The sequence below is a fragment of the Agelaius phoeniceus genome, chromosome 17, assembly GCF_051311805.1.
Source record: "Agelaius phoeniceus isolate bAgePho1 chromosome 17, bAgePho1.hap1, whole genome shotgun sequence".
In the NCBI taxonomy this organism is placed as follows: Eukaryota; Metazoa; Chordata; class Aves; order Passeriformes; family Icteridae; genus Agelaius; species Agelaius phoeniceus.
Window position 1 is genome coordinate 656,900 of NC_135281.1, and position 13,688 is coordinate 670,587.

At 49.1% G+C, this 13,688-nt stretch overlaps 1 protein-coding gene across 1 annotated transcript in view; it reads left to right on the forward strand.

Moving 5' to 3' along the window:
- The window catches only part of LOC129127605 (rho GTPase-activating protein 39-like), a 56,947-nt gene that overhangs the window by 28,032 nt on the left and 15,227 nt on the right, over window positions 1-13,688 (forward strand). The window contains exons 3-4 of the mRNA XM_054644366.2: window positions 8,548-9,850; window positions 12,332-12,878. Coding sequence (XP_054500341.1) covers window positions 8,548-9,850; window positions 12,332-12,878 — 1,850 coding nt within the window. The remainder of the gene's footprint in view (window positions 1-8,547; window positions 9,851-12,331; window positions 12,879-13,688) is intronic.

Below are 13,688 nucleotides of genomic sequence, written 5' to 3' on the forward strand. Positions count from 1 at the left end.
AGCAGCGCTTGGGTAAGCCTGACTGTCCTGTCATATATGCTGGGATGCCTTGTTCTGGTTCTGGGCAGTGCAGCAAGTGCTAGCACCTTGGTTTTTGGATCAAGGTTGCCTCTCTGTGTGCCTGGTGCAGGCAAGGATAGGAAAAAAAATGCCAAGTTAATGAAAGCCACATAGGATGGCAGTTTGGGAAAGTATATGCACCCTGAAGGGAGGTTACTTATCACATGTCTGCTGCTCCCTGTATTCAGTGCAGATCTTAATGGCTGCAAAACACTGGTGATGCACATAAAGTGCACCAGAAGGAACCCAACACTTTACTGGTGATTATAATGCTCCCTGTGCTTCCTGCCCTGCAGAAGCAGCAACCCCGAGGTTCATATCCATCCAGAGAATGGTCCCTGCCCTGCCAGGAGAAATCTAGTAAATGTCTCAAGCTGTACCTAAGTAGTTCCCAGTTCTCTCAGGTCAACCCCAGTGACTTAGGAGGGGGTCACACAGTTGAGCTACAGGCACATGGGATTTGACATGAGACAGGTGACTTTTCCTTCTTTGTCCATTTACAGTCTGGCACTCCAGGGCAGCCAGGATGGGCACCATCAAAACTACATTACATGCTTCCAGATAAATGAGTGTAAGAGCCCTGATAGGGCCCTGTGAAGCTCACAAGATACTGTGAGCTTCACAGAGTCCAAAGTATTCATGACTGTGCCAGTTTAAACACCAGCTGGAATTAAACTCCAAATAAGCCACTCCTCTTCCCCTCACTGTTTCCAGTAAGAGAGAGACAAAAGCAGAGATTACGGGTTGAATTAACAATTTACTGAAAGCATAAAGCAGTGGAATAAGACACACACAATAACAACAGCAATGTTAATAGCAATAAGTATACAAAAAGAGGAGGTGTTTTGCCCACAAAAAGTTTTTCACTATTGGGAACAAAACCAAGATGGCAGATGCTCCTTGTAAGCTGCATCTGCATGGTTTTCCTGGAAAAAGGCAATGTGGTGGCCATTCATGTGCTGCCTGTGTGGCCACTGGGAACAAAGGCAAGATGTGGGAGAACTTCTGTGACTAATGTTTACTACTCCCAGCCAGAATCCACAAAAACCAGTAACATATCCCCTGGAAGCTGGATCGTCTGAGTAGGGTCCTGCAGCTGCCCCACTGGGCTCAGTTCCGCACAGGTAACTGTGCCACCATTTCAGCCACCCCACCTCACTAGAGGTCAGCCCTGCAGGTCACTGCTGCTTTTTTGTCATACTGCTCAAACGCACTCATTTAGGCTCAGTTTGGCAGGGCTCCTTTCTGCTTGGCTTGATGGGCTCAGCGGGGTTGGGGTCACTCCCACTGCTGGACTGTTCCCGTCCAGCAGCCTCCTCCTCGCCAGTGCTGTTGGTTCAGAACTGCGATCAATTTGCATTTTCACCGCTGTCCCTTTCAACGCCCTGTTCCATAGTTGTGTACTGAGAAAACAGGAGGGGAACCGGCAGGGGAGCAAAGGGACGGGGTCCTGCAGGGGTTGATGCTGACAATCCCTCCTCTGGAGAGAGAGGCAAAATGCCACGCTTCAGCTGGTGTGCCTGGCTTTCCCTGCTGAAACTGTGGTGTGGTTCAGGAGGGAAAATGTTATTCTATACCATGGTGTGCATGGTATAGAGTAACAGCAGCACTAAGCTCTGGCCTTGTCTGCAAATAGGACATTGACTCAGTCTATCAGGAGGGAACATGGCCTCCTCTGCCTTTGTACTGGAAGTTGCTGTGCCTCAAGGGAAAAGTGATGCCAGTTTTGACCCATCCCTCAGTTCTTCAGCCCTCTCAGTAGGAAAGACCCTTCTACAGGGTCCCCTCCTATAGAAGAAAGGGGGGCGATGCAATGTGGGCAGGAGTTTGCTGTACCTTTCCTTATCTTCCAGGGCATCATCACCATCACTGTTGATTCTCCTGCAAGGAGGGGAAGTGGGAAGGAGGTCTCCATTGTTCCATCCCTAGATCAGGTTTATGCAGCAATCTTGGGGCACCTTGAGCCTGCAATGAATTGAAGGGCAAGTGCTGAGAAAGGCATGAGTAGCAGCTTGCATGGGAGCTAACAGGCTACTTGGATATGCAAGGCTCTTTCAGATTACAAGGCTCATACCAGTAAGCTGACGTCTGCGAAATGTGCTTTCTTGGAAGCAGAAGATTGGGCACTGTTTCCTTGCACACCTATCATGTGTTTTCTCTACTGTGTGAGCAAGGATTGTGTAACTGGTTATAATGCAGAGTTTGATTTCCCTAGCTGAGCCTGACACCCAAGAAGAGATTTCTTGCCTTTTGCTAGCTTGTAAAATGGGGAGCAAAGAGCTGAGCCAGAAGCAAATGTTCTCAGGTGGGATCTAATGCCATTGCTGGGATGTCTGGTATACTAACAGCATGAGCACACTAAACTTTTCAGCTCTGTTGTCTGTGTTGTTCTTCAAAGACAACCTCAAGCATGTCCTCCTCTGCTCAGGAGAAATGCAGCTGCGTAAACAGAGGGTTAACACATTGAGTGCTGTTGGTAGTATTTGACATCTTTATAGCTACTTGCACCCAAGACAGTTTCACTTTTGTCTCTTAATGCCAGTGCAAAAAATAGTGGTTTTCTTTCCTTCATGTTTGTCGTTCTGTGATAGATGGAGAGGCCAGCAGAGACCAGTGTAGTCCCCAAGAGGAGTCTCCTGCAAGCCCATCCAACAAAGATCTGGGGGAAGGGATTTCATTCTGGTTTTAGTTATACTTTGTGGTCGAGGCTTTTTCTTTTAGTAAACTGGTTTTTACCACCTTTCCTCTCTTGTGCCTTATATCAGCACCACTGAATTTGTTGTGCCCCCTGCCACATCTCAATGCTGTGAAACCCTCAGCAGCCTCGAGAAGAAGAAAGAAGCTCTCCAAACCTGTTCCCTCTGTCTCTATGCCCATGCCACCCCTCCCTTAGTGCACCACAGCTTGCTGCTGCTCTTCCAGCTCTTGCAGTGGCTTGGAGTAGCCTTTTCTAGACATCAGCCTTTGGCCTCCCCAGGCAGCACAGGAGGGTAGACCTCCTAGGGAAATGGCAGCCTCTTGCAGCAGAGTAAGACACTGGTGCCATTGACCATCTCTGGAGCCTTCCGGGGAAGCTCCTCTGCCCATGCTCTTGCTCCCATGTTGTCTTTCTGCCACTCATGCCTTTCTGTGCTCTCTGGGGCTGCCCAGCCCAGTGCTGGCTCTGTTTCTCCCTTGCTGGACAAGGACAGCAAACAGCACTTGCCTCACAGCTCCAGACTCATCCTGAGCTCTTACAATCCCGTTAGGAAGCAAAATGGACTCTCTTCAGGGGAAATGGTGGCCAAATTATCCTTTCACACTCTGGAAAGCTCTGCAAAGGATGGATATGCTCCCTTGGGGACTGTGAGACCAGCCTGGGGTTGAATGCAGCATTTTGGAAGTGTATTCTGAGTCACTGCAGCCATGCTGAGCTTTGCCGGAGCTCCAAGGTAATGGGTGAAAAAGGGCTTGGTGGAGTGCCAAGGCCTGAAGAAGGCAGTCTTTCTGGGAGGCTGTGTGCTGGTCTGCAGCATTTCAGCACACTGCAGGTCAGGACTGTGAGCAGGCTCTGCTGTTCCCAGCCCTGCTATCCATGGAGAACCAGCCCTTTTACTCCTCTTCTCCTATTTCTCATAAGGTCAGCACTGGGATTTCAGAGTGCTGTTTCTGAGGTTCTCTTTGCGATAACAGGCTATCTTAAAATCCTCTGTAAGAAAGCCACCTTCTCTAGGAACATTCTGTCCCGCAGAAGAGGAAGGTGAGGTTCCTTTCTGCATGGGCAGTAGATTGTGCTGCCTATCCCCTCCTCACCCACCTTTCCCACAGCTCAGCATCCTCGACTGGGAAGGAGCAAGGGCTTGGTGTTACAGTGCCAGGAATATGTGCTGCAAGAGTAGTGGGAATGTGTGATTAGATGGCTGTAAGAATACCTCTGCCTCTTCCAACTCTGGTTTGTTTCATCATGGGCTCATGAATCTCAAGGCACAGCGTAAGTAATGCAACTGATAAGTTTTCATAAGCAAGAAAGACCATCAGAATCCCTAATACAGGTTTGTTTCCTGCTTGTGCAGTTGGCCTTGGGGTAGGATATACAAACACAATGTTCTTTGTACAACTCTGTACAGTTTTTGGTTTGGGTAGGTTGTATCCCTGCCTCCAGTGTGGGAATTAGGGGCAGAGCAGCAGTGCTGCTAGAATACAAACATCCCTGTTCACTCATCTTTGTCACAGCACCAGGAAAACAACTACTAGAAAGGGCAGAGCTAAGGTGCAAGGTCTTTTCTCCAGGCTTCTGGGAAGGAGAAAAACAAACATTGAAGATCTGGAGCCTGGGAAGTGCTACTGCTGTTGGAGCTAGGTGCAGGCTAGGAAAATCAGTGCCAAGTTGAGGCCTTCATATTGGAGCTACTTGAAAGCATTCCTCACAGGAACAGTCCCAGGGTATTCATCAGAGTCTCTGCTGCTATTGGCTGAAGAGCTCAGCTGAGAGGCTGCATTGGGACACTTCTCCACCATGGCTTTGCTTTTTGTCATGGCTTTCACAAGGACAAGACTGAATCTTCATGCTGTGAAGTCAGGAAGTCCCTGTTCTCTTCTGCTTGGTTTTCCCAGCAGCCTGGGGATGGAGTTGAAGGAAGCTGTATCCAGACATGGTCCAAAGAAATCATTCATGGCTGTGGAAATGGCCTTTTCAAGACAACTTTGTCTTTTCTGTGATGGTGCTTCTTTCCTCTCATCTCTGGCAGCCAGGGAGGCTGGAAATGGCATGATGTGTCCATGATGAGAAATGGGCGAGGTGGGGTACTGTACACATTTAGAAGTTTCCCTTCACCATCACATTTCTGGGTGGGGGAGCATGGTGGCACTTGATGACATGGGAGTAGCACAGCTTCCCAGTTTCCCCTGACCTCTGCAGGGCATCTAGGTGCTTTGCCTCTTACCAGTGTCCATGGTAGCCTAGCTGTGGCAATCCCACATGTTTCTGCTTTTCCTCAAAAAGAAGCAGTGTCAGTGGGTGGGCTCTGCCAGCTCCAGGGAGGTGCGGTGGTCCGGAGCACGCTGGCTCCCAGTGTGTGCCTTGACCTAGGCCTGAAGGAGGGAGTGTGGAGTGCATGTTGGGGCACAGACTACAAGTGCCAAAATCCTGCTGCAGGGAGGCAGAGCCACTTCTTCATTGCCTTGCTTTGGCTGTCTGTCTAATTTGTCTTACTGTCCTGCCATCTGGGCTGAGGGTAGGTGCAGAGAGAGTCCTATACCAGTGCAGAGCTCCTGCCGCTCTCCATCGTGTCCCACCCATGTGGCCAAGTCTGTGCTAAAGGCCCAGCGTATCTTCTGTCCGGGGCAGGCCCAAGGTGAGGGATGTCCCTGATGAAGGAACTCTGGGCAGTGAGGAGCTGTTGTGCTTTGGAGTGCCTTTTGCTCTCCGGCTTACTGGGGCTCACAGGTAGGTAGCTTGCCTCTGCAGGAGGCTATGAGCACACTATCCTCTTTTCTTTTTCAGATCAAATCCCTCATCACTCATCTGAGGACTAAAATCTGGGCTGTGCTCTTTATCACAGATGGAGAGGCAGAGGTTTTTGCTAGTTGAGATCCCACAGGGCCCTAAAAGTTACAATGCCATGCTGGAGCAGGAACCCTTCTCTCATGGGCACATTGGTGGTGTTCTGCAGATGCCCAGGCCCACACCTGAGCAGTGACCAACAGGGATGTTCCCAGTGCTGCTCTGTGGGTGTGAATTGGGACAGATGGGGCAGGAGGTGGTGCCAGTGCCTGCTGTATGGACAGGGAGGGGCTCCTTCCTGTGTCTCAGAGCTGAGCAAGGAGGTGGCAGAGCTTTAGGTTCCTGGTCATGTGATTTTCTGGTGCCAGACAGTAGTAGTGTGTGATTAGCCTGGACAGGGGGCGCAAGTCTGGCCATGCTGTGTCTGGCTGAGATGGGTCTGCCAAGCCTTGGCTGAGTGGATGGTTCAGCTGTGCACAGCTAGCTGGGCCTGCAGTGCTGCACGTCAGGGAGAGGAAAAACTTCAGGAGGTGGCTTGTGCTATGTGGGCGTCCAGCACCTTTCCACAGAGCACAGGGTTATTTTCCAGGCCTGCCATAACTGGAGGTCTTGTAAGGCAGTGGGACACATCTGCAGCTTTGGGCTATCCCTCTGCAACCCAACAACTGGGTAATGCTGGTCCAGATGCAATGACGGTTGCTGTAGGGTTGAGCTAAAATATGTCCCAGTCACACACTTGTGGCCTGCCTGCTGTGTCAGGGGCCTGTGGATTGTTCCGTCCTTTGCCAGTCTCTCTTCTGTGCCATGAAATGAGAGACTGGCAAAGTGTCTCTCACTGATACAGCCATGGAGTTGTCAGAAATCCTCATTTAAAAGCCTAGAAAGTGTTGCTGTTCTGGTTCTTCCTATTAGTGCACACACTCTTTGAGAAGGAGTCTGGTCTTCAGCAAGGCTTGGGATTGAGACTGGAGCTTGACTGTGCACAGGGGAGATGCCTTGATGCAAGGAGCAGGCCGTGTCCCCAGAAGGAATACCTGGTGGATTGTGGAGCTGGGTGTCCTCATGAATGCCACTCTCATGCTGCTGTTACTGCTAGTGGTTCCATGTGTGTGTCCTCACTTGGCACCGCTGGCGCTCAACCCCTGCATTAGGCATCATGCCCCAGGAAGAAGCATGTGGAGGACAAGCCACTGAGGGCTAAACAGGAATGGGAGAGCAGGGGCTATGCTGGATGGTGGCTTGAGCAGATGGAGAGAAAATCTCAAATTTGTCAGTGTTTTCCAAGCTGCTTTTGGCGAAGGGCTGAGGTCAGCACTGGGCTGCAGTGCTGTGAAGAGAATGAAGGTGGAGGCTGGGAGACAGGCCTTCCTCATGGCAGTTGCATCACCATCTTGAAGTAGTGTCAGGAGCTCCCTTAAAATAAAATCCTCGGTGCCTCTGTGGGAGGTATATAAGAGGCCCCAGAGCAAGAGGGGGCCCCAGGGTTCAAAGCAGAGGAAGACAGCCCTTTCTCAACCTTCTCTGGCCACACCTGGGTAGTTGCACAAGAGAGCTGCACGGACTCTGTTGTGGGAAAGGAGCCAGCCCTGCAAAGACGGAGGTGCAGCAAGTGTGATCAGTGTCATGAGGCCTTTGAACCCTGGCCAGGGGTCAGGCACTGTGCCCATGACAGGGCAGTGCCAGCCTCGTCTGCGCCACTCATGATGCCATTGTGTCAAGATGGGATTCACAACACATTGCCAACAGAGAGCATGTTCTGCCAAAAATATGGTAAGCAGTGGATGGGGAAGGAGCACACCACCCCTTTAGGAGAACAGTGATTGGGAACAGATGTGAGACATTAGGTGTTGGACAGAGGATGTAGGGAAGGTGACCAGAGTGCACCAGGTGAAATAGGACACCCACAGTGATGGGGGGCAGGTGTAGGGAGAGCAGGGGGTGCGCAAATGCACTGGCAGGATAACCATGGGGGAAGGACAGGCAGAATACCCCAGGGAAGCTGTGCTGAAGGAGGTGGCTGGCACCTTGCCAGGTGACAGGGCTCTGGAGAGCAGGAGCGGAGCAAGAGGGCTGGTGTCCACATACCTTGGGATTTGGTAGGGAAGGCACAAGAGAGCCAGACATGGTGGGGGGCACCTCTGGACATGCAGCAGAAGTGGATGTGTCTGCCAACACAGAGGCCATAGAGGACAGGTCAGCAATGTGGAGTGGGGAGCAAGGTCAAGGTACAAACAGCAGAAGAGCTATGAAGGTGTTAGGGGAGCATCTCCTGTCTCAGATGGAACACATGCAGTACACCCTCAGGTCTTACCCAGTGATGGCTGGTAGCAGATACATGGACGTTGGGCACAATTCAAATGGAGTTAGGGTCAGATTCAAGGGGACCTTCCTGGGGACTGTGATGCCTTGGAAAACCTGGAAGCTGAGCTGTTTTAATATCCTTTCTGTTCCCTTTTCCTCGGAGCTCACAAACACAGACTGGCTGTGGTCACAGCCTGACAGCAGGTTGTTGTTGCTACACTGTAGAATATATCCTGGGAACTGGGGTGTTGCAGTGGGCATGTTGGGTTGTGGTGGATCCCGAGTGCTGCCACGGATCAGAGGTGATACTCCCAGCAGAGGAGGGTTTCACAGCCATGGGAGCTGAGCAGGGCCGGTTGGTGTGGTCAAGGGTACCAGATCCTAGGGCATCTGGACAAGATTGGGTGGAGATGTGGCAGGTTGCATGGGAATGTAAGCTGTGAGTGGAGAATGGCCACCCCCATATATCTCCCATAGACCTCATAGGTTTTTCTACAAAATAAACGCATATCTGGAAACTTATATAAAAAAATAGCATGGTCTGGAAGGACTATCATCATAGTTGGATAATCTGAAGGCAGGTACTTCAGGGGACTATTCAGGCACTTTGAGACTAACTATTTGGTATTTTGGTAGATGTAGAAGGTACTTCAGTAAATATAATTCTTAAATAATTGTGTGTATTTGTATCTTTCTTCTTTTAGGGAGACTCCTACCCACTGGCAGCCTCTGCCAGGCACGAAAGCAGCCTTGTTGGTCAAAGTGAACAGTTTGAGGCAGATGCAGAACTTTTCAAACAGTTCTCTTCAGCTGCAGGGTGCTCCAAAGCCCAACAGCCCAAAATCTCTTCCCAAACCAGCTATATATGCTCAGCCTCAATCCACATCCCAGAGCCCTGGAGCCACAAAGCAAATGCCTACTGGAGAAACAAAGCAGTCTATGCAGATCAAAAAGACGGAGAGTGGTGGGTTTTGCCTGGTGATGATGAATGGTCCTACTTCTCAAACACCTCCAAGAAGCCGGACAGGAACCCCCCAGCCTGCATCCCCCACATATGCCTCTCCTGCACCTATATATGATGAGCCATCTTTAGAGTTGCCAATTTATGACGAGCCACCAGTAGATATGGACACTGAAAGCATTTGTGTGAGTGGGATGTCTCCACCAAGGTCACCAAGCAATAGCTTAAAAAAGCAGCTGCAACCAACCAAATTATTGCAGCATCCCAGTATTCAACAACAGCAAGCTGCAAAGAAGCATACAAGAAATCCCTCTTCCACTGAATACAGCCCAGCTGGCAGAGAATACATAAAACATATGGTCAATGTTGACCAATCTGCCAAACTCTCCCATTCTTCTGTTGCAACAACACATACCTCCACTAAACTGGCTGGTCAGCTTGCTTCTAAGGACAGCTTCAAGGAGTCTTGGAGGATCTTGGAAGCCAATGTTCTCAAGAACATGGAACTCCACCACAGTCGGCAAAACAGCCTGCAGACTCAGGAGTACCCAACTGGCCATCAGGATTCTGGTTATTCAACTGGCCCTTCTCCAAGCTTGAGAAAAAGGAAAGGAAGGAGGCAAGGAGCAGGTCAAGCAAGACCTGGCTCTGTGGGCAGCAGCAGTGAGCTCACAGCTCTGAATGATAAAGTGATTGCTGAGATGCGTGCTGTGGTGGGTAGGTCAGCAGCTTGTAGGGGAAGCAAAGCCAGCCTGGATGCTGAGAGCCTGGAGAATGATGTTCCAGCAGAGAGCAGCAAGGTCAGGTTTCAGTCTGACCACTTGAAAAAATCCGTCAGCCAGAGCTCCAGGGATGATGTCGCAGCCAGCAACAGGTCTCTGTACAGACAGGACCTGGAGATTAGGGAATTCTTTCCCAGCAGTGTGGCTGCTCCACAGGACAAAATGAGGCAGAAGAGAACTTTTGAGAAAATAGATTCTCTAGAAAAGAATGTCACCAGCCAGACAACCTTGGCTCCATCAGTTGCTACACGCCATTCCTCGCAGGTACTTCCCCATCTGTGCCATGTTAAATTTATTTTTTTTCATTGCTAGACTTGCTAGACTCATCATAGAGAGCCTGTTTCTGGGGGGTTTAATTCCAGGCGTGTGCTGCAGGCAAGACACATCTGTTCCTGCAGAATAGCAAACAGCTAATAAAGCTTCACATCTTTGCTCGTGGAAACTCTGTTTGAGGCCAGTGGCTTGAGAGGAAGGAGAATTGTGGGATGGGGCTCATGTCCAGCAAGGCCTCAGCACTGTGGGTAGTTCCGCTCTGCTACTTGGGTAAAATGTGCTTGCCTAATCATGTTACTCTCACTCATGTCTTCCCTCATACGTACTTTCTTCACTGGAATGATTTGAGTTGGTGCGTATGGCATCAAGATTTGCATAGCCACATGACAGCATGTGGCTCTTTCTCTCTCTCTCCTTTTTCAAATGGTTCCTCATATGCTATTCTCCTTCCCAATTCCTGAACATGGAATAGCAGTATCTAGAAAATCAGTGTCAATGGCTCTAGCATCTTGTTGGAAATAGCTATTTTAAAGCCCCATTAGTGTGCCTGCACAAGGGGAGTAGTTTTCTCTCTAACACAGCACTTCTGCAGGATTATTTTGCCATCTTTTTTCTGACTTGGATTCAAAGGAATGTCCTGCTTCCCGGTGTTAGTTCAGATTTAGGTTCTTTGTAGATAGTTTTATATCTCCTGAAGCTTTTTCCCTTTTTTGTCTTTGCTCACTCTTTGTTCCCATTTTGAACAACCAGGATCTTTACATCAATTTGATAAGGCAGAGCTGATAATCATCCTCCATGCTGAAAAGTGGCTTCTTACTTTTTTCTAGTTTTTCTTCTGTTTGCTGGTACAAAGTTTTTCATGAAGAAACTTGGGAAAGGTCCTTGACTATTCCAGATTGCTCCAGCAGACCTGTGAGGTGTAACTTTTCTTTGAAAGCCAGGCTGACACCTCTCCACTCTATCAGATTTATCTGTATGTGCTCTCTTTATTGCCATTTTGGATCAATAAGTGCCTTGCTTTCATCTGAAACCTTTTGGAAAACTGATATCATGTTCCCACTTTTCCCACTTTTCAGGCACAGAGACACATCAAGTTTACATGACTTACATGTTACTATTAATAGTTCAGCAATTTCATTTCATAGCCTCTTTAGACTTGGTAGGAAACTGCTCTCCAGTCTTCTGGCTATGTTACACCATGTTACATTGACAGGGAGAGCTGAAACTTGATTATGCACAAGAGATGGTGGGTTGGGGATAGGCTGTGAATGTCCTTGAAAGTGAAGAAAAATAATTTATATGTGGTAATATGGAGAAGCAGAAGATTAAAAGAGACAGATGTTGTGGTAGAGGCAAAAAGAGTCAAATAAAAAAAATATTCACAAAAATACTCAAGAGTCCAAGTAAAGAAGGGAGGAAGTTGGAGAAAATTTGGCAGCAAAATCACTGCCTCACCTGAAAATAACATCCAGTGGCTTGAGTGAGCAGTGATGTCTTGTGCTGGGCTTGTTTGATAGAGAGGAAAATTGGGAGATAAGAAAACTCAGTATTGGAGGAGGGTGGGCAGAAGTTCTGGAACAGGCTAAGCAGATGTGGCTGTGAATGAGATGTGAGAGAGAAGCCTGAGAGAGAGCAGAAGAGAGAACCCAGAGCCTCCTGAACCTCAAGATAGTATGAGGAGGTGACTCCTCAGAAGGAACATGCTGAAGGAGCAGGTAGGGTGATAGAAGGAAAACCAACTCCAGGCAGGTAAAGTGGTTTGAAGGAGACTGAGGATGTTGAGATGGCAGAGAACTGCAGGTGGAGATTTTTAGTCAGTGTGTTGAGTGAATTCAGAGGGTGAGGAGATAGAGGAGTAACTCAAGGGATAAAAAGAACAATGTAAAAAAACAGGAGAGATTATTGTGCCCCACGCTGGCAATGAGGGGTGGAATGTGATGTGTGCTAATCCCATCATCCGCATGCAGAGACATGTGGGGTGTGAGATGGGAAAGGGTTGGACTGCAAAAGCCTCTGTCCTGAATTCAGGAGTTCCTTTATACTAAGAAGGAAACACTGACTTGCTCTAAACTTCTAAGAACTAATGTGTATTTTGGGGTTTACTGTAGACCAGTGTCTCGCCCTTCTCCTGGGCTCCTGGAGCTCCATTGAAACTGAGGAGTGCAGAGATACTTGTTTCCTTGATGTGTGCTTGGTGCCACAGAGCTGTGCTGCTGCTCTGGAAATCGGCTCAACTCCTGTCTATCCCCTGTAAACTCAGCAACAGCTGGGATGCTCAGCCCTGTTGCTCCATGTCCCAGCACTTCCCTTAGGGGCAGCATTGGTGTGTGGCTTTCTACATGTACCAAGTCATGTTTGTACAGATTCACCACTGTGCAGTTGCGGGCAGCTTCATGCCTCACTGTGGATAATTTTCCTAGCCAGGTAAGGAGTCACCTAAGCTGCTTTTAACATGTCTGTTCTTCTTTGCAGCCTGAGAACATAGAGCTGAATCCCAAGCAGGAGGGCAGCAGCCAGCGTGGTGGCTGTGTGGAATGCCATTTCCCTTACAGCACCCTACGGAAGCCCATCTCTCAGAGCAGCATGGCGGATTGGGCTTCCAAAAACCTGAACATGCACACACAAGGCATCTTCCGACGAAGGATCTCCATCTCCAACATGCTGTCCTGGAATGGTGGCTCCATTAAAAAGCCAATGCTCATCACTAGCAACCGGACCATCAAAAAAGAGGCATGTGAGATGTTCAAACTGGTGCAGAGCTACATGGGAGATCGTCAGACTCGCATGGACCGCAATCACGTGGCACTGGTCATGGTCACCAAGTGCTGGAGCATGCAGGGCTTGCGGGATGAGCTCTACATACAGCTGATCCGGCAGACAACAGATAACATGTGCTACCGAAGCCTGGCATGGGGCTGGGAACTGATGGCCATCAGTCTGGCCTTTTTTTCCCCATCACCCAAATTTCAGTCTTACCTGGAAGGTTACATTTACCGCCACCTTGACAGTGATGAAAAGAGTAAGTGCCTCATGCACCTCCTCTGTATGCAGCAGCATCTTGGTGGGTTGTGCCACATAGCCAAGGTTGTCTGCGTTTTAAAAGTATGGGTAGTCCCCAGCTAGTGCTGTGGGCTCTGTTAGTGAGAGCACAGTGTGTTGTCTGAGTTCACCTTTCATCGGTGGGATGAAGCTGCCACCAGCTCGTGTCTGGCAAAAAATTGCAAGCCCCAGACTGTGCTTACCTCACCCACCAGCACTTAAATGAGCTGATGTCAGCCCTCCAAAGGCTGGGTTCTCTGTCTGGGTTCTCTGATGACATAATTTACTTTTAAGATCCTTGAAGCTGGCAAAATAAAAGGATTGTTAATATCTAAGTTTTTAAGGGAGCCATTGCAGACACTGAGAACAGACCTCGGCTGTTTGGGGATCCTGAAGAACACAGGCTTTTAGTGTGAAGAGATGAAAATTATTTGTCTTTCAGAAGTTTGGGGACCAGCCCAGCTTATATTCCGTTATTACCCCAATTTTAAATTGCTATAGCATCCAGTTGGAGGGGGGGCAGGGTGTGAAGAAAAGAAAAAAAGCAAAGTACCAGCCTGGAGAGTATTAACTCTGGTATTTATTGGCTTATTTCCACTATTTCAGCCACACTCACTGTATTTTGTCCAATCTCAGGCCAGAAACCAGACACCTATTTTCCTCTTGATCTCTGGGGACCTGCTGTGTTTGAAGCCCCCCCAGGTCTCCAGGGTGGCTACAGGAGTTCTGCCTCAGCATCCCTCTGCCCCTGCTCATGAGCATGGCAGCAGAGGTTGGACCAAGGGGCAAG